Raw genomic sequence first — 26,340 nt, forward strand, 5'->3', positions numbered from 1 at the left:
AGTGTGCGTGACCATTTTTAATGCTATTGATTCTCTTGGTAGTATGTCCCTTCATCTTAACCTCAGAAGGCATAGTACTCAGAACTCTACAGCAGGCAAAAGGTAACACAGGCCATCTGAAGAGGTGACTGTCACATGGGGCTCAGCCCAGGAACTCAGCTGCTTGTTTCATTTGTTTTCTAGAGCCAAGATGCTTGCACTCGTGTTCTCTCTCTCTCTCTCTCTCTCTCTCTCTCTCTCTCTCTCTCTCTCTCTCTCTCTCTCTCTCTCCCCCCTTTCCTCTCTCCTCTTTCTGTCTTTCCTGTCCGAATCACATGCAATTCTGAATCTAAGTGGTGTTTTATACCATTTCCTTTAACCATTGACACCCAAGGAGGTGAGAAATCAAGATATTCATGCAATGTTAGACAGTTTAACAGATAATTAATTCTTTGGCCTTTTTCCAATAAAAGCAACTCAGACACAATTTTTAATTATACAGAGCTCAGGATCCAATCTACAGACCGGATCCTGTCCAATGGTTGGATAAGTCACGCATCTTAAATGTGCAAGCTTCGTTCTCAGAAGGCAAAGACAGAGGCACTGCTTGCATGGGGTAGTTTGGTTCAGATAGATAGTTAAGTAAATGAGATTTGTATCGTTCTGGATTTTTTTTTTTTTAAAAGCTACAGAAAGCTTACATTTTAAATTTAGACCCCCCCCCATAAGAATCATGTACATTAAATATTTTAGTAGTTAAAAAAAAATTGAAGTTTAAATTGTTTGGAGAGTCAACTGGTTTCTTCTTATTTTTGCCGTTTAATTTATAATTTATTGTGCTTTCTCACATAAAATCTTCAGATGGCCTGGGCCATTTGTAATAATGAAAGGTGTTTTCATTGAGCACTGATACCATCATCACTTATTCCTATTATTAGTATTATTACTATCATTAGACCCTGAAAGTCTGTGGGAAAGCAAGGCTGAATGAGACATTGAATCCAGTGAGATAACTTAGTACCTGCATTGGCACCTAGCCTCATGAGTGTGATTTTTAAAAAAATCTTATGTGACTTCTAAGTGGTTGAAGGAGTTTTAATGCAAAACCTATCTCTCTGAGAGAGTGCTTTCCAGGTGGCTTCCTGCCTGCCTGTCCACAGGGGCAGCTGGTATCTACACCTGGGACCATGTTCTCTTTGTATCACAACAGAAGTGCTGCTCAAAGGGCTGGGGTCGAGCAGAGCTCGAAGCTGCTTTAATACCATAACACAATCACTTGTTGGATTGTTTGTTTTTCTTGGTTTGTGTGTGTTATTCCTGTGGTGCTGGATGCTGTAACCCAAGGCTTTGAAGGGTGCTCTACCGCCACCAAGTAAAGGTACTTTTAGGTAATGCAGTAGAGTAATTTGTTTGTGAAAGTATTGTAGATGGGAGGGAGAGTGTCCTTCAAAGTCTTAGTGCCACAGAAATAAACCAAGAAGGCAAAGAAAGCCCTCAGCCGTCATCCCTGAGTGAAGAGCAAGTCTTGACATCAGGATGGATCTAAACAGGCTAGACAGACACGCTGGCCACCCTGCTGCACTTCAGAGTGCAACCACAGTAATCAACCGCAGATACTACAGCCAGGCCTGATCTTGTCAGTTGAAGGGCTTCATTCCTTGGAGTTGTTTAATTAGCCGTGAATATGGTGGTTAAGCAGAGCTGCGGCTAAGCTCATGCCCGTGCCGCAGACTCCTCGATGGCCATAGTTGTCTGAGAAAATGATAGCCTTTGGATTTCTGAGGAAGCAAAAGTTTGGGAAGATTGAGTCAAAATTAAACTACTGCATGTGTTTTAAACACAATTTAACGCACAGGAAGCCAGGGAAAGAACAGAGTTCATGAAGTGCAGGAGTTGCAGCCAGCATGTTTCATCGGGGCGTTGGATTGGAGCATTAAAGGCGCAGGAGCAAGGCCTTACCTGTTGCTCACTGATGTGGTCTGTCCTTGACACAGGCGGTAGCTCCAGCATTTCTGATGTGTTCATTTCATTTGCAGCCCAGACTCTTAGCCAAGCTCATACTTAGTGTGCAAAGTTCCAGCTTGTAATGCTTAGTCAGCAACATTATGGCAGAAACAGTGTGCTTTATTTTAATTGTTAAAGAACTGAGTTTACACTTTTTATGTTTTACCAGTGATTCTGTATGAGACAACTGAATTAATTCTGCACTTGACTTTGAGTTGTCTGTTACTGTCACACCGATCCAGTTGAAAAGTGGCCTACAGCTAGAAGCTAGATGTTTGGCTTCATCAGCTTAGATGTCTGCTCAGAATGTCAGCTTAACTGGCTGGCGTGAGGCAGGGAGAAGTGTTCTGTGAAGCTTCTACTCAAATATGTAAATCATTAGAATTTAGCTGAAATAAATGATGAGACTTCCACTAAGACTTCAGGTAACAAGAACTTTTGAAATAATGCTTATTAACTGGTCTTTACCAATTTTACATTCTTTTTTTATGTATTGAAAATACCCATTCTGTCATTTTTACACATGCTCCCTAAAAATAATGTTTTGTGGGCTTTCTTTTTCCCATCTGTGATGAAAAAGAATACATTGGCCAAACACGGAGCTTCCCCGGGCTTGACCTTGAACCAAACATAGGTAATAGGCAATTGAATAGCATTTGTACCCAAATGATTTGACTTGAGCATCTATGCTTTTCTTAGTTGCTATAAGCTGGAGGTCAGGTGGAGTTGGTGATTTGTCCCAGAATGAGGGAGAGCAGGATGAACATAGGGACAAGGAGAGGGCCACGTGAAGGCTGAAGTAGTTTTATTTATAATATCTGTGCATTTAATGAACTTTACTTCTGCCTTAACCTTAAATATATCAAGAGTAAAGTTATTTCATAAAGGATGGCTAGGCTGCATTGAAAATAACTATTTGCTAATGGAAACGTTAGAGGAAGGAAGTCTGGAGGGTGCCCCGCCGGGTGACGCGGATTGTTAGAGAGAGAGATTGACGTGCCAAGAGATTAACGGGTGGGAAGAGCCTGAAGTTGTGGGATCTGAAAGACGTTTGTTGCCTCTGTCCTCCTCCTCCTCTGCTTGGCAAGCGGAGACTGCTTGCTTCCAAGGTCCTTTACTCATCGAAGTGCTGTTTGTTCAGATAGGAAACCACATTAAGCGGCTCGCTTCCAGACAATGAGAACACTCTGGAATGCAAACCACTTACTAAGATTTGCTTAAGTCCTTTTACATCCATGCAGATCCCCTGGAGATGAGTTCTGTCTGCGTAGACTTTCAGGTGGGGGATCTCTTATACTCTGTCACACCGTTAATGGTCTAAGGTTTTATTAGTCGCCTTCTCATGGCTGTGCTAGAATTGCCTAAGTCAAGTTAGCTATAAAGAAAAGAGCTTTATTTTGGCTCATAATTTAAAAGATTCGATGTTTAAGTCAATGGTTTTAGAGTCTCATGTTGGGACAAAGCATCATCTTCCTATGGCAAGAAACAGAGCATGTGTTATGCCTGCATCTCTTGTGTATACGGCCCCTCTCCTTCCCATAAAGCCACAAAGATTCTGTCATGGGATTCTAGTACAAAGCCTTTATCTAAGTCTGGCCATTTTCCAAAGAGTGCACCTCTACCCACCATACTCTCAGATTGTTTTGCTTCTTATTGCTGTTGACATGTGACACGTGGAGTGCAGGGGATTCAGCAGCTGTGCATTCTTTTCCTGCTCATGTCATTCAATGCTGGCAGCCTGTTTTATCCTCTCTAAGTTCTGGGGATGACGAGGAAAGTAAACTAGATGTAACCTTATCACTTGTCCTCCATGGCCTCCAGTATGTTGGCTTATTTCCCATATGCAGAAATAACCAATGTTGGTTTCATTCTCAAATCCTCTAAGTGATTTCGCAGCTGTTTGCTATAAAATGCTGTCAGGTGCTCCAGGAGGCTAGAAGAGTAACTAACTGGCCCTTCTGCCAGTAAGAAGAGGGCTGACTGGTCAAGAAGGAGTAGACTCTTTACAGTGCTGCCTTGTGATCCCAGGAATTTGCAAGGTGTGCAGATTTGACCGTACCATTGGTAGTTACCAGCTACAGGTGACATTTGAAATGTGCCTGGTTCCAGGATGAGTGTTAAACACCACCAGATTATGGGACATTGGTTGTACACTGAGATGTCAATAGAGTGCCCATATTTCATTCATTCAGTCAAAGTGATGGGTTTACTCTTCACGTTTGTTTTGACTTTTAACATGGCCCCTGGGCAGTTTGTGGCTCCGTGTTTTTATTTTGAATAGTAGTTTTTATTTTTAGCTACATATGTGCACCAGACAGCAGGCATATAGTAATGAACAGGAAAGAGACTATACACCCTTCATGGTCAAATTCCTTGGTGGGCCTTGAAGGACTCTTTCGTGACTAAGATCTGCCCTTCCACCTTTATGCCCCACACCTTCTCCCTGACTCTGTCTATACCTTTATTGTACTACTGTCCATTCCTGCTGTTAACAGGAGTTGTGTTCCATTACATCCTAGCAAAAACTGACAGGGGGCCGCTCATCATGTACCATAGTGGTACATGACTATGTAAGCTGTGTCCAGTGTGTCTCTGGGTAACAGTGAGCTTCTGTCTACGAGACTGGAACTCCCAGCTGAATGAGGCGAATAGCGCGTGTCTTCCTGCAGGGCACACCACAGCCCTCCTAGGAACGCTACATGATGTGAGCCTTAACATCAAAATTGCAAATGTGAAAGAAAGGCGAGGCCTCAGAGGATACGTGTAAAAGAACGAAGAAGGCAACATCTCCCTATTCAGATCAAGTTAGAGTGCTTGCAGTGGGCCCAACATATTTTGTTGTTTTGTTTTGTTTTTCAAGACAGGGTTTCTCTGTGTAGCCCTGGCTGTCCTGGACTCTGCCCTGCCTGCTGGCCCTGTATTTCAAATAATAAACATAATAGTGGCTAATCTGTGTAAGACAGTTTCTATGTGTCAAGCTATATACCTTCCCACTGTCATTTAACTTTGATACACACTGTGCAGTGCATGTTATGCCTAAATCTTACAAAACATAAAAACCGAGTCTATAAGGACAAGTCCCATTCCTGAAGTCACAGGATTGATGCAAACCAGTCATCACTTCAAAGCCCACGGTCATTGGGAGGGTGTCTGCTTTCTAGCAACTGGAGTGGTGGTACTGGGAACCGGAGGTCTTCTGCCAGAGAAGTAAACACTCTTAGCCATGGGGCCATCTTTCGAGCCGCAGATTTTAACATTGTTGTCTTTTTTTTTTTTTTTTTTCTTTTTCTTTTTTAACGTGTATTGGCATCTTGCCGGCATGTATGTCTGTGTACCATGGTGAGCACCTGGTGCCCATAGAGGCACAGTAGGATGTCATTCACTGGAATTAGAGTTGCCAACAGTTGTAAGCTGCCATGCGGGTGCTGAAAATCAAACCCCAGTCCTCGGGGAGAGCAGCCAGTAAGTACCCTTAACTGCTGAGCCATCTCTCTGCCCCAGATTATAACTTTAAAAAGCATAATGAAAACAGTGAAAGGAAGGATGTACTCGAGAAGAAAGATAAAGAAGAAGCAGGCAGAGGGCAGCTGCAGTGTACTGGCAGGAGTGCGTGCGTGCCTCAAGCTGGACGGTGCAGGAAGACCCCTTCTACCTCTTGTTGCCTAGCCAACCTATTTCATTTTTCTATGTTTCTGAGACGATGTTAATAATTATAGGTTAATTATGAGGTCAAAATTTAAAATATAGACACAGTACTAAAACTTGGAAAATGTTCAATGATCTTACCTAAATAGCAAACTCCATGGCAGTTTGTGAAGTGATGATGAACATTAAGTGGTTTTATGTCACACATGCTGATAAGGGCCTAAGATAGGAAAGAAAGAACAGTGCATAGTTTTCTGCCTCGGAGTTGCTTAAAATGTGGTGGAGACAAAGACACAGGAGAGAATAACGATGCTTGTGTGACTCACAAGCTGTTAATGGACTGCAGGGCAGAGCTGGTCATGACAGGGGAGTGAGAGGAGTTGGAAGTGGGGAGATGCTGGGCTCGTTTCCTACAGGATAAGCAAAAGGACTGACAGGGTGAGGAGCAAATAGAAACACCTCCATAAAATCTGGCCATAGGACTCTTACCTCTTCTCTCTTCCTCTCTCTCCCTATCTCTCTATCTCTCTGTCTCTTTCTAAGGTACCCCTTCCTCCTTTCCTCCTTTCCTTCTCTTCCCATGCTCATTTAATAAACTTCTCCATCTAATTAAAAAAAAAATCTGGCCATAGGCGAGCCTATGAGACATTTTCTTAGTGATTGGTGGGGAAGGACTCAGCCCATTGTGGGTGGTGCCATCTCTGGGTTGGTGGTCCTGGGTTCTACAAGAAAGCAGGTTGAACAAGCCATTGGGGATCAAGCCAGTAAGCAGCACTCCTCCATGGCCTCTGCATCAAGGCCTGCCTCCAGGTTCCTGCCCTCGTTTCTTTTGACGGTGAACTGTTATATAGAAAGGGGGAAGTGTCAGGGGGCTCGGGGCAAGAGACACAATGACACAGGACACTTACCTCCCCACATTGCTTTTGGTCATGGTGTTTCATCAAAGCAATAGAAAACCAAGACACAGGCAAGGGCCAGGTCATGAGGTAACCTGCAGTGCATTCCTGGATGACACAATGCATTCCAGGGAGTGAGGACCTCAGAAGACATTAAGGAAATTGTTGAATGCCAAGAAATCTATGCTGGATAGTCTGGGTGAGGGAGGATGAAGCTCTGAGACAGAAGTTATGAAAAACATCACCATATTGACAGTTGTTGAGGAGAATGCAGAAATACAAGGTGGATGCTCCACTCAGCAGCATTCTGGGGCTGGGGGGAAGACAAGGTGAGTGCAGTGACTGAGGAGACATTTTGTGGTGAGAGTTAGGGCTGGAAGAAAGATTCAGAGGAAATAGATTGCGCCCATGGGAATAGGTTGACACTATAGAAGCTGTCTACATTACCTGGAAAGCTGAAAGAAAAATAACAATGGCTAAACTACACTTCTAGCATTTCTGGTTTGATAGACCTAGAAATGCCCTTGTTATGCTCATTAATTTAAGTTTCTGTTTTGTCTTGTTTGAGTATTTTGTTGCAGCAAGTTACATGTAACATAAGATTGACTATTTCACCTTTTTCTGAAGTGAATGATTCACTAACATTAATACACCCACAGGGTTGTGCAATCATTGCTAGTGTACATTTCCAGCATTACATCATCCCAAACAGAAACTGCACAGAGCAGCCATTCCCCTGGCTTCTCCCAAGCTCTGACACTTTCTTGACTACTTTCTCTCTTCATGTATTTCCCTATTCTAGGCACCTTGAATGGGTGGGATTGTATTAAGTGGCTCTATATCTGCTTTCATTTGCTGCAGTTTCTGTGTGCATCAGTGGCTAAGGGTGTGTCAGTGTTTCATTCCTCTTTAAGGTTGCACAGGCATTGTGTGTATGTACATTTCCTGTATCCATTCATTTGTTGGTGGACATCTGAGTCGTTTCTACCTTTGGCTTCTTCTAGTCATGCTGGTTGGGTTGCTGTGTCTGTTGAGGTCTTGCGTTGGTTCTTTGGGGCCCTAGACCTAAGTGAAATTGTTGGATCATATCTCTTAAAGGCTGCCCCAGTGACTTACAAACATATGTAACCGTAGTTGAAAAACTATGCTGTAAAACAAGTACTTAAATCTACAGGCTGGGAAATAGTATAGTGAGTCAGTGACTTTTTAGGAGAATTTGTCCTATTTTGTATGTTTAGGCTTTGACTTTACAGCTTTGATTGGTTTCCAGAGATGTTCATAAACCCAAAAGCGACATGGAGTCACTAGGGAATCTTTTTTTTTTTTTAATTGATAATTTGTGTGTGTGTTGGGGATGAAAACCAGAACTTCATATGCTATACGTTCTCTTACCATAGAGTATCATCTTAACATAAACTATGGAGTCCAAAGGATACATCACAAAAGAAGATATGTAAATAGCCACATTATCACATGGAAACATTCTTGGCATCATTAAGTAGTTCAGGAAATTTCAATCAAAGATACACTGAGCTACACTTCCAGCTCAATAGATTGGCTGCAATAATGAAGGAAGCAGAAGATAGTAACTGTTGACAAAGGAGTGATGACTTTGGAGTGCTCCCACACCGCTAGTTGGAAACTCAGGTGTGGTCACTTGGGCATCAGTTTAATAACATCTTCAGGAAGTTGGGCAAAGGCTTCCAGCATGACCAACCTAACTCCTTTCTAAACTATACATCCATGAGAGCTGGAAGGAGTAGCCAAAAAGCAGAAACAAGGCCGTATTCATGCCGATGCATGTTGCAGTGCTGCTCAACCATGAGAGTATTGCAGCAACAAAAATAAATGAGACACAAAGGTCCATATGCTGTGTGGCTACATTTTCTTAAGACGTTATTCGAGACAGAAGGCCAGTCCTTGGATGCCAGTAGCTGGGTTGAGGAGGGGGCAAGAAGTAACTGCATATCAAGAATGAATTTTCGCTGGGCGTGGTGGCGCACACCTTTAATCCCAGCACTCGGGAGGCAGAGGCAGGCGGATCGCTGTGAGTTCGAGGCCAGCCTGGTCTACAAAGTGAGTCCAGATGGCCAAGGCTACACAGAGAAACCCTGTCTCGAAAAACCAAAAAAAAAAAACAAACAAACAAACAAAAAAAAATAAGAATGAATTTTCTGGGGAGGAATGGGAGGATACAAGGGATGGGATAAACATTGAGATGTAACAAGAATAAATTAATAAAAAAAATAAGAAGGATCTTATAAAAATATCAAAAAAAAAAAAAGAATGAATTTTCTTTCTGAAGCTGGAAATGCTGTGGAGGTAGGGCTGTAGTTGTTGTGTAATCAAATAGACTGAACACACCTTTTAAATGTATGAGGGCTGAGCGGAGAGAAATCCAGGAGGGCTCCTGGGGGCTGAGGGCTATGAAGAGTTTGGCACTGTATGCCAGATGTCTATGAACTTGGCATTTTAGGCTCGGTTAGAGGTTCCAACTGACAGCTCAGCTGCTCATATACCCTTGACTGAAGACTGGTCCTCCTCTGTTTAGGGAAGGGTCATCCTCTTTGACGCAGTGCACTTAAGGACGCGCATGGAGTAGTGAGGGAGGAAGGAGGCACCTGCCCAGCCGGCCAGATTAACCCTGGCAATCAATGGGGGGACAGATGTTGCAGTCAGATCACCCTACATCCAAGTTTTGGATGACAGTCTCAGAAGACTACAGAGGAAGAACTGATGGGAAAAGGCAAGCTTTGGACCACGACATTGGTAGAGGGGTAGCACTAGGCCGTAGACCTCCATTCCTTTATATGGATTTGTGAATGCAACAAACTCTGAAAATGGAAAGATTTTCCCATTCATTTGCAGTAAACTCTGACCTAAGTGAGTGTGAGATGATTTCTTTCTTCTTTTGTCCTGCTTGGTGTGAATATGCATGTATTTCATTGCTGAGAATACACTGAATTTGATTACAGAACACTTCTGTAGATCCTTCCTGGGGGTGCTGCAAAATAAGCTGTCTTGCAAGTATTATTATATTGAGAGGGAGGCAAGGGAGAGGAATTGTAAAGCGCAGGTCACTGGGCCCCACCTACCTGATGCAGGGGATGTAGACTCTGATTTGGACAGGGGTGAATGTGAAGAAAAAGCATGAATTGGTGGTACCCTAGACAAGGATTCGGTATCAGAGAATTTATTTTCAAGAATAAGGAAAATGATCTGAGTATGGGGCATAGAGTTTAAAGAGGAAGAGGTAGGAGAATCCTCCTCCCTCCAACAAACTTTGTAGTAAGGCCTTGGAGGACCTGAGGATGGGCCAAGTCAGCATCCTCCAAGGGACCGAAAAGGAACATCAAGGAAAGAGATGACTAGCTTCCGAGAAAGAAACAGCCAAGATCGAGGAATGTTACATTTGCTGAAGTTGTGAAAGCTGGGAATAATGGTTGAGGGAAATAGATGGGAATGATCTGAGAATGAAGTGGGTTTCTACAAGACTAAGAGCAGTTTCAAAAACCGTGAGGTATCTGTGGGGCTCTCCCCACCCCTAGAACCATCAGTCCCCAGCTGTCACTTCTAGGAGACAAAGCAAAGTACTGAAGGTGAGGGGAGCTAGGAATGAAGGAAAGTAAATGAGAAAAAGTTCTTGATTCCAGTTGTCCACACTGAAGACAGTCACACAGAGAAGACTGTAAGAAAACCAGTCCCCTCAGAGGCTAAGGAAACAGGTAACATTCTAGTGGAAATCATTGAGAGGATGATCAGAGATGACCATGGCTGAAGTAAAATGGAAGTACAATGAGACAAGGACCTGGGGGACAGTAGCCACTAGCTCCTCACAGCCTTTAAGTCACTCTGGGTAATGACCAGATTTGGGCTAGAAAGGAAGACTTAATCAGAAGTGAAAATCTTTAGCAATGTAGAGGAGTGTGTGGGAGACGAAGGAATGTTGGCAAAGCTCAGCCAAAGGAAGGTAGATGGATAAAGGTAGTTTTTTGTTTTTAGTCCTTGTCCATCATGAAAAGAATTTTGGACTAGGAACCTGGAGGCAGGAACTGAAGCAGAGCCCACAGAAGAGTGCTGCTTACTTGGTCTCTCTTCATGACTTGCTCAGACTGCTTTCTTATACACCCCAGGACCACCCACCTCGTGGCAGCACCACCCACAGTGGTCTGGACCCTTCCATGTCAGTCATTAGCCAATAAAATGACCCACGGGCTTGCAATCAGGCCAGTCTGACAAAGGAGTCTTCTCAGATGACTAGGTTGAGTTGACAAAAAGAAAAAACAAACAGAAAACCAAGGCAAACCGAAAAAGCCTAGCTTGGGTGTCCCACTGTGTGGGTGGAGAGGGTGTCTCACAGGAGCAGGGCAGTTAAACAAAGCACCTCTAGTTGGGTGGGGCCTCGTGGCTGCCTCGAGGAACTGGATAGTATGGCTTTCAGCTCCTCTGCCTACTGCTGTATACTGAGAAACCAGAACCTTCCATAGGACTGCACTACAGGAAGAGGTAGCTTGTCAGGTAAGCCAAAAAGAACCAGCATTTGATTGACACAAAATATTATTACACTGGCCTTAGCTCTTCACTCCCACTATCATCTTGCCCAGTAATTCTAGTCACTGCTAAGTCTTTCTGATCCCTGGTACTCACCCAAGGCATTGTTTTATTGGTCTGTAGTGGAGCCAGGAAGTCTGTATTGTCTGAAAGTTCCTCTGCTTCTTTACTAGGAACCCTTTTTTTTTTTTTTTTTAGCTTTATGTGTCTGAATGTCTGCCTATAGGAATATGTATGTGCCACACACATGCTATGGTGTTCACAGAGGTCAGAAGAGAACATTAAATACCCTGGAACTGGAGTTACGGATGTCTGTGAGCCACCATGTGGGTGCTGAGAACCGAACCTGGGTCCTCTACAGGAGCAGCAAGTGCTGTTAATTGGGATCCTTTCTCCAGTGTCAGACTCCCATTTGCTTTCATTTCTACAGTAGCATATGGATGTCTAGCTTACCTCTGCCTTCTGCATGTACGGTATTCCTACATTGTAGTCAACATTTCTCTAGGGAGTGTAAATGAAGTACTCTAAGTGCCTCAGAGACACTTGGTTGTTGGCGTGTGTGTGTGTGTGTGTGTGTGTGTGTGTGTGTGTGTGTGTGTGTGTGTCTATTTTATTTCTTATACCTCTACCTCCCTTCATCCCAGTCCCTTCTAACACCCCAATACCAGGTAAGAGAGACAGGTTAGTAGAGAGAAGGGAGGGGCATTGGCATTTTTACTATTCCCTGCTGGTTAGTGTCATCAGGTTCCTTGGGGCAAGTGCAATCATCGTTTCAGGACCTCTCTAACTTCTTGGCAACAACAGCAACCAGGAGGGAGTGGCAGCTACAGCCTCCTTCCTTGAAGTGCCCAGTCCCTCTCTGGGCACTGGCATTTATTCCTTCTCCAGAACTAAACTATTTGCAGCTGGAGAGACCACGCCCTTCTCAGAGCTCGCATGAGGCAAATAGCTGCTGTGGACAACCCGAAGCAGCCCCATATCCCACACCTGGGATTAAAACAAAAACTTGTTTACATAACTGAGTTTTTAAAGAAACCAAAACTCTCACTACACTTGGTTACTGGTGATCAGTCCAAACTGTAAAGCAGAATTGTACTGTGATTTTCAAATCAGTGAAACATTTCTAAAACGCAATGCCATTGCGAGTTCCTGCAGAGTGTCAGTGGGTCCAGGCAGCTTGGAAACAATCCGGTGTGGCCATGCTCGTAGATCTAAAAAAGGCAGATAGATGTGGGCTGAGATACAGAGAATGAGTTAACTATAGTGTTACTCATAACCAGATCATTGGAAAATAGGAAATGGTTAAATATTTATAGTTTACTGATAACAGGATATTATAGAGCCATTAAAACCATGGTGGTGGACAGCCTGCTGTACAGAGTGGGTTCCAGGACGGCCATTATGTATTTCAGAATGAAGGAATGAATATTCATGTGGATATTGATGTCATTAAAAACTTAGTAGACAATTTTAAGAAAAAAAAAGAACAAAAATAAAATTAGATAGACACTGTTCATGCACATGCATTTTAAACATGCGGGAAAGTTTTTCAAAGTTAGTGATGAACATATGTGCTATTTTATTCTTTATTATATATAAGTGTATACATATATACTAAACTCTGCCAGCAACATGTATTTTATTGATCCAAAAAATACAGAAAATGAAAGTCTTCCTCCAGTCTCAGGGGAAGAATGCAGCCCCTGCGTTTGGATGAGACTTGTTAAGGCTTCCTACTCACAGTAACCCTGCAGGCTCCTAGATCACTGCACACTGCCCTTCTCTGGCTAGGCTTTATCAGGTTACCACACTCAAACTTGACAGCTTAATGGGTTTGCGGTTGTGTTTTGAGGTGTTGTTTGTTTCTATTGAATATTGAATGTAATATTGAATATTAAAAAATTAGACTCACATAATAAAATTTAGCCTCTTACAGTGTAGAGTTTAGGGGTTTTCCATCTTTCTTCAAGTTGTACAGGCATCACCCTTGCCCGATTTGGGGTATCTCATCAATGCAAAAAGAAGCCCTGAACTCCTCTGCAGTCCTCTCCATTTCCTCTTCCCAGGCTCTCCTAGGCAGTCATCTTCTTCCTGTTTCTGTGGATTTGCTGATATTGGATGGTTTTGGCCCTATTAGCTTCACCTCAGCCCCCTCCCCACCAGAAACATCACCTGAGCCAGCACTACCCTCTCTCCAGAGTGCTCTCTGTGCCTGACTTGAATCTCATATCCTGCTGCATTTTTCTACCAAGAGCTTCTCACTCAGTGGATCCCTGCAGGTTAATCAGGCCTGGCCATGATACCTCACTATCTCGGAAGTTAAAGAACTGAGTGAATAGGATTCTCCTGACTTCTCTCTCTCCGCTTTCCCCCTCAGAGGAAGGCTCTGGGGTGGTTGGATTTGGGGCCACTGGACAGGTTGAATAGGGCAGGAGACTCTGAAGTTTAGGTTCTTCAGCCTCGGCAAAGGTATGACAGGCCAGGAGCTTCACCTTCCACAGTTGGTCACGGGAAGTCTAACCTGGAGCAGCTCACCTTTCCCAGCGCTGTGACGGTCCCAGCACTGCCCAGACACCATCCATGGCTATTTCAGACAGCCTTGAGCCCAGCAGCTCCTAGCTTCCCCTGGAGAATCTTATCTGCTCCCCAAATCCCCGTCCAACCAAGTCTTCTAGGCCCAGGAGGCCCCTTCCCTCAGGTACAGGGACCCTGCCCCAGCCCCTCATTTAGTTTGTATGCTCTGTTTCCTTCTTCCATTCCCTGACAAGTTAGGGCTCATCCAGGCTGTGGCCGTAGAGTAGTGCTCAGTAATCAGAACAGTTGAACTAAGTATTAGAAGGGCACTAAATGAAAACAAATCTCAAGATAAAAGCTGATCACTCAGGTTCAGTACTTAATACCAAAATGAAACTTGCTTTGTTTAAATGATAAATCGAGTCTCCGGAGACTTAATTGTCCAAATGTAAAAGTCATTGGCTCAAAAGAAAATGCCAAACTAAAATCATCTGTGGTGTATCAGTGTTTCTGAGAGCTTAGTGCTCTCCACATTACCTGACCCAACTGGAAGCAAGCATTCAGTTTCACCATAGTAAATCAGAAGCCCTTTGATTTGGTACGAGACAGAAGAAATATAATACTGTTGCCCATTTCTGCGGTGTCAAGCAATTATCTTCGTTCCTTCCGAGGGTCATTACACGAGTGGTACTTGCCAGTTGTGGCTAAATAAGATGCAGCCGCCTTACAGACCGTTATTTATAGGTTTTACAGAGCAGTTGCTCCTTAGTCTCTCGGTACAGAAATATCTTACAGTAATCAACAAGCTGTGAGCAGTACATAAAAGAGGACGAGTTTGTTGTCATCTTCTTAGCAGCTACTCCAGATTATGTTTGCTCAGTCCATCAAATTGTCGTGTTCATTTGGGCTTAAGCCTGCTGCAGGAGGCTATTAGAGCCCACCACTCTGCACTCAAGCCTGCTGCAGGAGGCTATTAGAGCCCACCACTCTGCACTTTAATTGTGTCTTGCTCTGTGCAGCACAGCAGCCCCCAACTGGAGCTGTGAACTTCGTACGGTACACTCTGTTACAGCTGGAGGCTGTGCTGCACAGTCCAGCGACGGCGGAGAGACTGCACATCTCCTTGCAGCTGTTGGAAACTAGAACAGAAAACTGCCCAGAAACTTACAGTGTGGCTAATTTGGTATAGGTTGCCTCCCCAGTACGTTCAGTTTGGGTAATATCACAATTCACTATTTGAAGGATACAAAAATGACCAAATTCAGCATTTTGACTCATTTTGTTACTGGGATAATTTTGTGAATTTTGTGAAGAATTTTAAAAAGTGTTAATTCTCAGTCAGCCATTCTCTAGGTTTGTGTTATTTGCAAATAAAAATTATTTCTGTAGGACCAACTTGGAAGGGGAGAGAGGAAGCGGAGGAAGGCACTGCTGCTCCAGAGTTGCCTTGGTTTTTGTGACTGATTTAGTTTCTACATAGTCTAGATTGAGCCCAAACTCATGACTCTCCTGCCTCAGCCTGCTGGATACAGATGGCACTATCAGGCCCTGTGCCTTTTCGTTTTTAGTGACAACGTTGCCTTACAGTAAATGCTGTTGAGATTTGTTGTAATTATATAGTGAGAAGAAAGTTTGTAGGGAATCTTTTTGGAGAGGAAATGAGTCAGTGGGCCTCACAATGCTTTTGGTTTTGGTTTTGGTTTTTGCTTCTGTGTTTATTTTCCCCTTGTGTGAAAGAACAGTGTACAGGGAGAAAGAGAAGCAAGTGTGTTTTGGAAGAATACTTGCACATACTTGCACACCCAGGAAATAAAGTGTCACTTGCTTTCATTTGGTTCCTCTGCTCCTCCCCCCCACCCATAGCATGCTTGGATTCTTCTCCATTTCATGAGAGGTAAGGAGGCAGGGAGAAGAGTTGGAGATGAGTGAGTTTTGATGGAGTGGGGGGACACAGGGTGGGAGGCAGCAGGGTGGGCCTGTGACCCAACAAAGCTGTCGTCACGAGGGGGAGGGTGCCAGGCAGGTGTCCTAGACCCTGGTGCAGAGGACGGGTGTTTCAGTCACTGTTCTATTGCTTTGAAAGGCACCATGACCAAGGCTACTCTTTTTTTTTTTTTTAAGATTTGTTTATTTATTATGTATACAGTGCATATTAGGTCACATTATAGATGGTTGTGAACCACCATGTGGTTGCTGGGAATTGAACTCAGAACCTCTGGAAGGGCAGTCAGTGTTCTGAACCGCTGAGCCATCTCTCCAGCCCGACCAAGGCTACTCTTATCGAGAAAGCACGTAATTAGGGCTGGCTTACACTTTCAGAGGAAGCATGACAGCGAGCTGGCACTGGTGCGGCAGCTGCACGCGCTGCATCCTGGTCCCCAAGCCAGCGTGTGGGAGGGTGTGGGGTGTGAACCAACCTGGGCTTGGCATGGCCACCTTCTTAATTCTTCTTATCCTTTCAAACAGTTTCACTCCCTGGTCAGTAAACATGCAAATATATGAGGCTTGGGGCCCACTCGCATTTACAGCACCACAGGTGTCATTACTGTGCCACATGATGGCTTAAAATGAAGGAAGGGAAGCTTTATCTCTTCTTGCCAGGGTCTCTGAGGCCTGATTTTAAAAAGTAAGGTTTTTCTAAGGAAAGAACATTTTTAGTAACATTTTCTAGGAAGTTCCTATAAATGTTTCTTATTTTCTAAAAAAAAAAAATCACATAAGTCAGGACAGAAACTTGAAAACCTTCATAATTAGCAGAAGGTAGAATAATGATTTACACTTTCTTTGTAAAGAGGGTAAATTTGGAAGAATTTATGCTATATTATAGTTTTAGTGGTCTAGAAATTGTTATAAAAATACTTGTCTTGGCAGTGATGGCTCACACCTTTAATCCCAGCAGAGACAGGTAGATCTCTGAGTACTAGGCCAGCCTGCTCTACAGAATAAGATCCAGGACAGCCAGGGCTACACGGAGAAACCCTGTGTGTGTCTGTGTGTCCGTCCCTCACCCTTTCTCCCATCTCCCATCCTACCTATTGTCAGTGGATTTTTGCTGCTTTCCTTAGCATTAATTCACCATATTTTGTTCAGTATCCTCCTGAAAACAGTTTGCACCTTACAGGTTATTTCGAGACCCTCTCTCCTCCCGTCTGCATATGTTTTCCCCCTTCCTGTCTTCCTTTCTTCAAATGATGATGATGGTGAGGATGTGAGCGTGTGTATGTCATGAGTACCACAGTGTGTATGTGGAAGTCAGAGAACTGCTGGGTCTCTAGCTTGTGACAAGTTGACAATAAGCCAAGTACCACAAGTTAGTCCTCTCACTCCACCCTTCAGATGCGTGTCAGATGAGGCCGACGGGCTGCATGACAAAGTACCTCGCTCTTGCTGGTTCTCCCTTTTTAAAAAAATTTTTTTTTAAATTTTAAAAATTGTGAATACATAATAATGAGGATAAACTTTAAAATATAAAAATTAAAATCTATAGCTCCCATCCAAGTAATCCAATTGATAATATTGGAGTAACTTCTTATTTTTCTTCTCCAGCTATACTTTATATCAGCTTAGATAATTTCGTAGATATTTCCATGCTATTAAATTTAAATAGTTTTTATTTATTAAGAAAACTCTTCCAGGGTCCCAGACGTCTTTAAATTTCATAGCCTGACCAAGCACAGAATATCGGTATTATAATAAACGAAGAGGCTAAAGTTCAGAAAGGCTGATAACTTCCAGGTTTCTAAGACATGGTATTTAGGGATTTCAAAGCAGGGTGGATAGCTCGGGTGTGCGCTGAGCCACAGCATTAGAGCAGACCTCACAGGTATATACTACATTCTGCTGCGGAGTGCGCTGCTGTGCTAGGATGCCTCCGCTCACACGCTGCCCATGAAGACTGGCTGAGCCCCCAGTCCACTCCTGTCTTCACTGCCGCCGTCCCTCTTCCGCCTTCCCTCTGCTTTCCTGTCTCCTCGCCTTTCTATTGCAGTGAGAGCCATGGATTTGGTCTTTTGTTCATTCTCTCATACCTAGAACCATGCAGTCATTTCAGTGATACTATGGGGCTGCCCTGTGTAACCTCTCTTATACTAATTGAGCAGATGCCCCATGATCTCTGTTCCTTGCTCTGAATCCCAGCTACCCTCTTGAGTACCACAGTTGGTGGTAACTCCAGGATAACCTCCCTTCTGTACCCAGTAATGATGCCTTGGGTCCACCAAAAGCCAGATTCTTGTTTTCCAACCAGTTTATGCCAGTTATACTTGTTATTATAATTGTACGTTTATAGGAGATGTGTTTCTGATTACATATGGATTTGAAAACATGTATTTGTTTCTATTAAAACTAGGATGGCAAATCATGTGGGCAAAATTTCCTGCTAAATGGGGACATGGAAGACATCTATAATAGACTGTGGAAATTATTTTCATCTAAGTAAATAGCGAAGAAGCACTTTTAAGGGCTTAGTTGTGGGTGGGTGTAAAGATGCATGCCTGCAATCAGTGCTGTGGAGCCTGAAGCAAAAGGAACTGAGCTAAAGGCCAGACTCTCAGACTCTAATAGCAGTACTCAAGAGGCAGAGGCAGACTGCTCCATGGTCTCAAGGCCAGGGTACACAGTGCGGCCCCACCCCTCCCAGGCCCCCAAAAGGAAATCCTTAAAAAAAAAATTGGCAATAGTAGCCTCTTTACTATAGGTTTGATTTATGTAGAGAAACGCTGATAGAGCACTAAAGCCTGGTATTCAAGCTTATGAATTTCTGGTGAAATGGTTAAAGTGGCATGTATCGTTTTCTATAATTGTCCGTGATAACTGGTTTCTTGTTTGTTTTTGTTTTTCGAGACAGTATTTCCTGTGTAACCGCCATGGCTGTCTTTGACTCACTTTGTAGACCAGGCTGGCTTTAAACTCACAGAGGTGCACCTGATTCTGCTGGGACTAAAGGCATGCACCAACTGGTTTTTCAATCAGCCAATTACTATTTCTGACTTTATAAGGAAAGCTTCCTGTTTAGACTGATCCTAGAACATCTTGGTGTGCCAGGCAGAATGCCCAGCAGCCTTCTTACTTTGATAGCTTCATGCTGAACTCAGTAGAGCAACAGCAACTTCCCTTCTCTTCAGCAGCTGGTGAGAGCCACCGAGAGGATGAGCTCATCTTTTGTATTCTGGATCTAGCTCCACTGCTGTCTACAACTGCGATGGAGTCTCCTGTATTTATCCGCCAGATAGTTCTAAAGTATGTCTGGTTTTTACACAACAGAAAACAAAAGGTTCTATCAGAATATAAAGTCAGCCTTTACTAAGTTAAGACAGTAATTTCTATGACTTGGTCAAGTTTACACATTTCTCTTTTTAGTAAAATCATTATGTCCTGAACAGACACTTTACAGCCCATGTAACAATCATAATAATTGAGGGACTATTGGATTCTTTTTTTTTAGGTTGGGGGGGTGGGAATCAGGGCCTAACTGTGTAGCCCTAATAGGCATGGAACCCACAGACTCCTCCTAACCTCTGCCTCCTGAGTGCTAGGTTTGAAAGCCAGTGTAATCACTCCTGGCTGGATTAGCTTCCGAATTCTTAAACCTCTTTTGTGTCCTGCTCAGGTCACATGAGCTCTTCATGTGCCTCCTCTGTGCAGTGTTGGTGAGCTTCAGTTTCTATAGCAGTTTACACCGGACAAGAGCTGTGCACGTCACCGGCAGATGCTCTCCGCAGTGTCAGTCAGCGAATCACCCCTGAGTTTGAGTTCAGTCTGTCATTTGGTATCTGTGTGACTGAAGTCACTTTTGGAAACAGATAAGAGAACTTAGATAACCTCCAAGGTGCATATACTTCACCCTTCTCACGAAGACATCAAAGTGTCTGTGCAACCTGCTCACTCCTAAGCATCAGCCAAAAAGATACGAGGAAAGGAAATGTGTTGTGGAATGAGAGAACTCTATACAGCTCAGTCGCCGTGCCGTTAGTATTGCTTGCCCTTGTCATTACACTCGGTCTCTCCCATAAATTAGGAAAGCTTTTAAGTCTCATAAATAAATTGTAAATGAGCCTGGTGTAGTGGCGCACGACTGTAATCCCAGCACTCGGGAGGCAGAGGCAGGAGGATCACTGTGAGTTCAAAGACAGCCTGGTCTACAAAGGGATTCCAGGACAGCCAAGGCTACACAGAAACTCTGTCTCGGAAACCCCCACCCCGCAAAAACAGAAATTGTAAATGATGTTAGAATAAAGAAAGATAATTGAACTTTACCTTGGGCAAGTTATGAAAGTCCAACATAAATCCCGCTCCTCTGTTTCTTGGATTGCTGATTTCTTTCCAGAGTTTATACTTAAGCCTTTGGAGCATATTGAACTCTAAAATGTTAACTGGAAACAGTCACCTCACCTGCAGTGGGAGAGAAAAGGATTTGCGAAATACAAGAAATGGTGTTCTTTTGTGTTTTCTCATCTGAGGTGCTCTTAAAACTTCATCTTGTGATTTCTGACCATACCTGCTTGTCTGACCTGCTGGATTCAAGGAGCCCAGGAACTGCCTGCACTGAGGAATTTAGCATCTTGGGAACTCAGAAAACAGAAACTGGCTCTAGCCACTGACGTCACACTGGACATCCCCCCGCGCCCACCCTGCTTATATAGTCTACAGTGAATTTTGCCAATAAGACTTTGTGGGAGATTTCTTCCTCCTCTTGAAGAAAGATGTAGGTGATGGAAATGCCACAGCATAATATTTGCGTCGCCAGTCAACGTGCGTCAAGCCATTCATTTGATTATTGCAGTGGTCGTTAAAGAGCCGCCACTGGCCCGCTTGCAGCCTAATGTGTTTGTTACTATCTTCTCAATGGCATCTTGAAGTGTCTTTCACTAAAAAATTCATGAGTATTATTGGCTTTCAGTCAGAAAGTACAATATGTCTTCTAGTTACTGTCTAATAGACCACTTTAAGGCCATTATACCAAAGTAAATCTAAGAGCAAAGCATTTTAAGGAGGAGGAATTTTTAGCTTAAACATTTGTTTATAAAGTATTCTTACTCTTGCGTGGAAGAGGATGCAGAAGGCAGTTGCTGAAGCCATCTCCTTGGAGAGTAGTTGTGGGATGTGTTGTTTTCTTTAGTTCTGGCAACTGCTGGTGTTGTAGTATTGAAGTCATTTTCTAAGGAGGTTAGTGTGTGCCTGACTTGCTGTGTTTCTTTATTAAGTAAAGGAGTCAGGTTCAACCGAATCTTTGTTTCCAAATAAGTTGTCTTTCATCATACATTCATTAGAAATGACTCTTCTAAACTTTTGCAAGCTAACAGTTGTCACTGGTGATCAGTTTTGTAGTCTATACATGTAGGCAAGCTAACATCCTAGGTAAATTAAAATTTTACATGAAATCCAAGAAGTGCCATAGTGTTGTATAAGATGAGGCTGATGTATTCCTGTGTTCTAATAATAAGAGTAATGCCCTTGCAGGAAAATAACACACCATTTTACCTCATGAAAGTCTGAAATATTGCATGGTGTCTTCTCTCCCTGTGTTCCTGGTGAAAGAAAAATGTGTTTTTTCTGTGTGCTTTTACCCCACATGGAGTTCACATCCAGTTTTGCTTCCGTGTGATTTGTGTATGTCATGCTGTTTTGTTTGTATGAACCAAACACTTTTTGAATAATCTACGTATTTACTGCATTAAATGAGTGTTTATTTAAATGGTGGCAAAAGTTGGAGTCTTACCAGAATAATATTTGCCTGGGATAATTTTGACCAATGAACACTATTCATGGCAGGTATTTCCAAAATGTCTGCCCTTTCTTTCTTCCTGTCCCAGTATTCACAGGCAAAAAGTATGCTTTGTTCATTCAAGTATTAGATACTGTGTTTCCTTAGGTGTATCAGCGAAGGCCCGAGGATTCTGAGATTGTATAACAATGGGCGCCTCCTCCCTGGAACACAGTAGATAGAGCTTGAGGGAGGAACTGTTGAGAATTGAGAATCCGCTGTTTTCCCATGATTTGATGAACCGGGGAAGCACAATGAGTCTATAAGCAATGGGACCTCTCTCCAAGAGCGGCCATGGAAACAAGGTCACTTACGTGTGGTTTTGAAATGCTTGAACATTTCTTGGTCTTCTGAAAATTTGTTCCCAGCCCTCAGGAGACAGGCTAGAGGAATGAGTGTTCAAATCTGGTGTGAACTACAGAAGACAACACTGTCTCAGAAAACCGAAGGCAGATAGAATTCTTGCCTGCCACTCACAAGGCACTGGATCCCCAACATTAAAGATTTGTGCAGAATCCAACTGCTTAGGTGAGACCAGAAAGCTTGGAAAGACGGGACAGCGGTGGTGCACACCCATCTTTATGAGTTCTAGGCCAACCTTGTAAAAGCCTGAGACAAGGAAGCCTTCCTGATTTCATGTCAGGAACTTTGTGACCCATGATTAAAGGAACTGTTTCAGCTCTCTCTGTGTATATCATCTCTGCCCCAGGAAATCTCCCTTGTGAATTCCATCTCAAAGTCAGTGACTTACTAGGGGCCCAAGTCTAAAGCTGTTTCTTTTTAGAGCTAGGAAGAGTGCTTGATCGTGTTATTGTGTATAGATTTAAGCAAGCGTGTTATCCTTACTTATCCTTTAGCTGAATTTGTTCAGCATACAGTAAATCTGACAGTTTTACAGGCCTTGTTTGGAAGATGGCCTTTGCTGATAAGAGATAAAAGTGCACATTGTCGCTTGCAGAATTCTGGATGATTAACCAGCTCTAACTCGGTAAGGCTGTTTTGCAAGCCACAGCTTTGCTGCCTCCTGAGTTAGATGGATGAGCTCCATGAAAGAAGAATGCATTCTTTAATTGAACCGAGATCTGACATTTTCTATTGCTGTTCGTCATTTGCTGAGAACTTGACTATGGGCATTGTTCATCCCTTCCAGAGGATTGCAACTTTTAAACAACGAGGCTTGCTGGATTTTGTGGCTGTTATCTCTTTCTTCTTCTATCTGCTATGTTCAAGCTGACGTGGAGGGATGGGAGGAAGAGGCTTCTGCCACAGTGAAAGTGCTGCTATTGTGTGACCGTTGATAACAAGAACGGACAAATAGAAACTTCTTCTCCGGGCTTGTCCCTCACAGCCCCCAGCAACTGGTGGAAACCGGTTTGCCCTCGATGGCCACAATTATGTCAGCCACCTAGCGCTTTTTGTGTGTGTCAGGCTCAGTTTCTGTGGTTTACATCGAACAGTCTCAGAGTGTTAATCTCCTGGGAACATTGAACATACGCAGAAATGCAGAACATGTCTTCAGTACTTCCCAGATCCCACTTTTACACTGGAAGTTAATTTTTGACTTTGATCTACAAAAATATATTAAACTTTGTCTCTCTGAAGTGTATTTTGCTTTAGATGTTCTTCCGTAAGTAAGTCTAAAGTCATTGATCTTACCTGTCTCATTCCTGCCCTGCCACGTCCTACAGGAGGATTGCTTGTACTCAGGCCTCACATGGGGCGGGCGTGGAGAATAGGACGTGGAGATTATCTAATCCACTAAAGGGCAAGTAAATCCCAAGCCTATGTGCTCCAGGACATCGGCCATAGCTGTTCTTTGCCCTCCTCCCTTCCTGCTCCAACCTGAAGCTGTCCCCTCTCCCATCCACTCTCTCTCATGGGGGTAGGGGTCCTTAGCCCTTTTCTTATCTATCCTGGATGAGAGGAAGTAATTTGGGTGTGCCACAGTGACTTGTTGCCAGCCAGATGGGGCATGGTCAGGTGGCCGCTGGTGGATTTGTCTGCTTAAGATCTGTAATCCAGAAAAATTACTAGGAAAACAAAAGATGTATGGGCTCAAATGGGAAAGCCATTGTGTTTAAAAAAAAAAAAAGTAGAAGGTTTTATAAAGTAAAAAATGTATTTAAGGAATTATCATATAATAAAAAGGAAAACTTGGCCCTTACATAAATCCAGGAGGAAACAAATGATGTCTTAATGGTACTAATGGAGTGTTTTGTTAAATTAACCTGGAGAAGGGACAAGTAAGACACAGCAGCATGTTTTGAGGTTTTACTGTTCTTGGGCCAGAATGCAGACACGCTTGATCCACTCTCTCCGCAAGTCCCGTTGTGGAGTATGTGTGCATTCTGTTGTTACTGTGTGTGAATTGAAAGGTGAACGACACTAAAGCCAGTGTCCAATCTCAAACTGACCATCTGTGACTATAAGCACTTATTTTAATTGTTGAGAAGGTTTATGACCTTTCTTGTAATATGATTTAATATATGTGGTGATAGCTTCATTTTATCATCCAAAAAATATAGCCCCCACCTACTATTTGGTGGGTTTTGTTTTTGTTTGTCTAGTGAAGGTTTGATTTTGGTTTGTTATCTATGAAGTCATGATTGAATTGTACTTGTTGACAGCTGGTTCTAGGGAGAAATTACTAGATCATTTCTTAGAAGATTACTAGATGTCCTCGCATGGTCATGAGTGAAGTCTTGAGAATTATGATTCAGAAAGAGTTAGTGAGAACGAATGTTTGCTCAGTCTTGTCTGTTGTACCTCCCCGGCCCTCTGTGGAAAATCACCCATCCCACCTTCCTGAGCCGGCACATCACTCAGTACTGAGTGTTGGAGCGTTGCCTGTCCGTGCATTCATCTCCCTCTACCCTGTTTCTGTCTTGAGCAACAGTGATCTCTCTGTCTCCTCATCATGTCCATCTACAGTGACAGAAAGGCAGGCTTTGTATAGGGAAGTCACAATCACGTTATGCACAGTTGTGGTTTAGATCTGTGACCTCTCCCTCTGCTGTACAGCCTCGGCCTGTAGTGGATGAAGAACAACTCACCCATGGCAGACAAGGCAGGGAAGAGGCCTTAGCAGTAGCATGCTCGCGAAGAGCAAGGGTCCTCTCCCGTGCCCCAGGCCTTCGCCCTTCCTCCAACTCTTGACAACCTCTAAGCATAGATGCCAGTGGTGACTCTATTTTGCAGAACAGCATTAAAATACAAGTAGCAAGTTGTAAGGACACATGGCTAATCAAGTCGTGAAGCTTGGGCCTGAATGTTAGCTCATGGCTGCATGGCAAAGCAGGTTCCATAGTTGGGCTTCAAATCTGTAAATTGGCTCCAGTACATAGCATAAACGAAGTGAATATTAACTAAATACAGTACTTATTATCAGGCAAAAAACTAAGCACAGAACAGGACCTTGGGACTTGGTTACATTGCTCCCACCCACAGGAAGCCGGAACATCAGTTCTGATTATACTTTGCATGTGACCTAAATTGAATGTGCCATTGGTGCCACCGCCCCCTTGCTGACACAGCATTTCTTCAGTTTGACTCCCTAAAAACAATTGGTTCTGTAAAACACGTGACTCTCAAAAGAGAGAGTATAATTGGCCCTGCTGCCCTCTTGGATCAGAACAGTGGCCAGAGGAGTGACTGGAGTCTCTGAGACTGAGGTCCAGGATTACACCCAAGGAGACGGCAGACAGTCGGACTGGTAGGTAGCCATTATACCCAGTTGTTCGCAACTGATTTCGTTAGCCCACCTTGCTCCTTTTCCCTGTTCTTGGTGACCCTACTGGTCTGTGGTGTCTTTCTGAGGTTCCTGCCTTCTACTGACCTCGCCTTCTCAGTGGCTTTTCCTCATTTTCCCCACAGAAAGGAGGGCAGCGGTCATTCAGGATGAAGAATAGCAAGCATAGGATCGGGTTTCCAGGGACAACTTGCCGAGCTCGTGGGGCTGTGCTGCTCTCCTTTGCCGAGCAGAGACTAAGCCCCCTAAGTAACTCAAGCATTTCCCCCCTGAACCTGTGATAGGCCCTTTGTGTCTCTCCTTACATACAAGTCCCACTTTGGCTCTGGCGGTGGCAAGCGTGAGGACACTGGGTCTCTTTTTGTATGTAGTTTTTATTTTCTCACCGAAATGAATCAGCAAGCAGGAGCTTTATCAGCACCCTCCTCCCACAACCATTCTCAAGACCCTTGGGGATTACACCTAGAAGAAAAGTCAAGTCTAGCCAACTGTGAGAAAGGACGCCACCTTGAGCAGCTTAAGAGGGAGGTGACCTGCCCAGGGAGGAAGGGGGAGGAGCTGTGAGCCTTGAACCTGGAGGGAGGCAGGAAGAACCTCCATTTTAGAGGCACTAGAGGCTTTGTGCAGGGCCTCGGCAAGGGGGTCAGATCTACCTTTATAGTGTTCCCACCCACTTCCCTAGGTTGTCTGTCACGGGGAGCTACTGCATTGGCCAACCCACAAAAGAGAGCAGGAGGAGCCCCTAACCACACCTGTCATTTCCATGGTACAGGAGCACTCTGAAACCAGAGGCTGTGGCCAGGCCCAGGCTGGGCCCAGGCCGGCAGACAGCGCCTCAGGGTGCTGTTGAGTGTGTCTCTGCCTAAAGAGCCTGGCCCAGTGAAGAGGCAGGCTTTGTGTGTTTCTGAATGCTAATTTGTTCTTGCTTAGCGTTTAAGCAAAATTTGAAAATGAAGGGGGGAAACTGTTCTTCAATTTGAAATTCTACATGCACATGTATCAAAACAGTATGTCCATAACGTGTCACGTTTCTGATTGAAGTCAACATTCTTTAAGCATTAGCAAAATGTTCTAACACTTTATTAATGTTCTTCATGCCTTTTCCCCACCTGTTTTCTGTTTTAGTTGCTGATATGTGTTCAAGATGAGTGGGATGGGAGAAAATACCTCTGACCCGTCCAGGGCAGAGACAAGAAAACGCAAGGAGTGTCCTGACCAGCTTGGACCCAGGTTAGGTTATT

General features: G+C 43.7%; 1 protein-coding gene across 3 annotated transcripts in view; it reads left to right on the forward strand.

The window, feature by feature from the left end:
- Ncoa2 (nuclear receptor coactivator 2) overlaps positions 1-26,340 on the forward strand; it is a 249,110-nt gene that overhangs the window by 137,022 nt on the left and 85,748 nt on the right. For all 3 annotated transcript variants that reach the window (XM_051158936.1, XM_051158944.1, XM_051158951.1), the window contains exon 3: positions 26,225-26,329. In XM_051158936.1, the coding sequence (XP_051014893.1) occupies positions 26,244-26,329 (86 nt within the window). In that variant the 5' untranslated portion in view covers positions 26,225-26,243. The remainder of the gene's footprint in view (positions 1-26,224; positions 26,330-26,340) is intronic.

The sequence above is a fragment of the Acomys russatus genome, chromosome 2 (genome assembly GCF_903995435.1).
Source record: "Acomys russatus chromosome 2, mAcoRus1.1, whole genome shotgun sequence".
In the NCBI taxonomy this organism is placed as follows: Eukaryota; Metazoa; Chordata; class Mammalia; order Rodentia; family Muridae; genus Acomys; species Acomys russatus.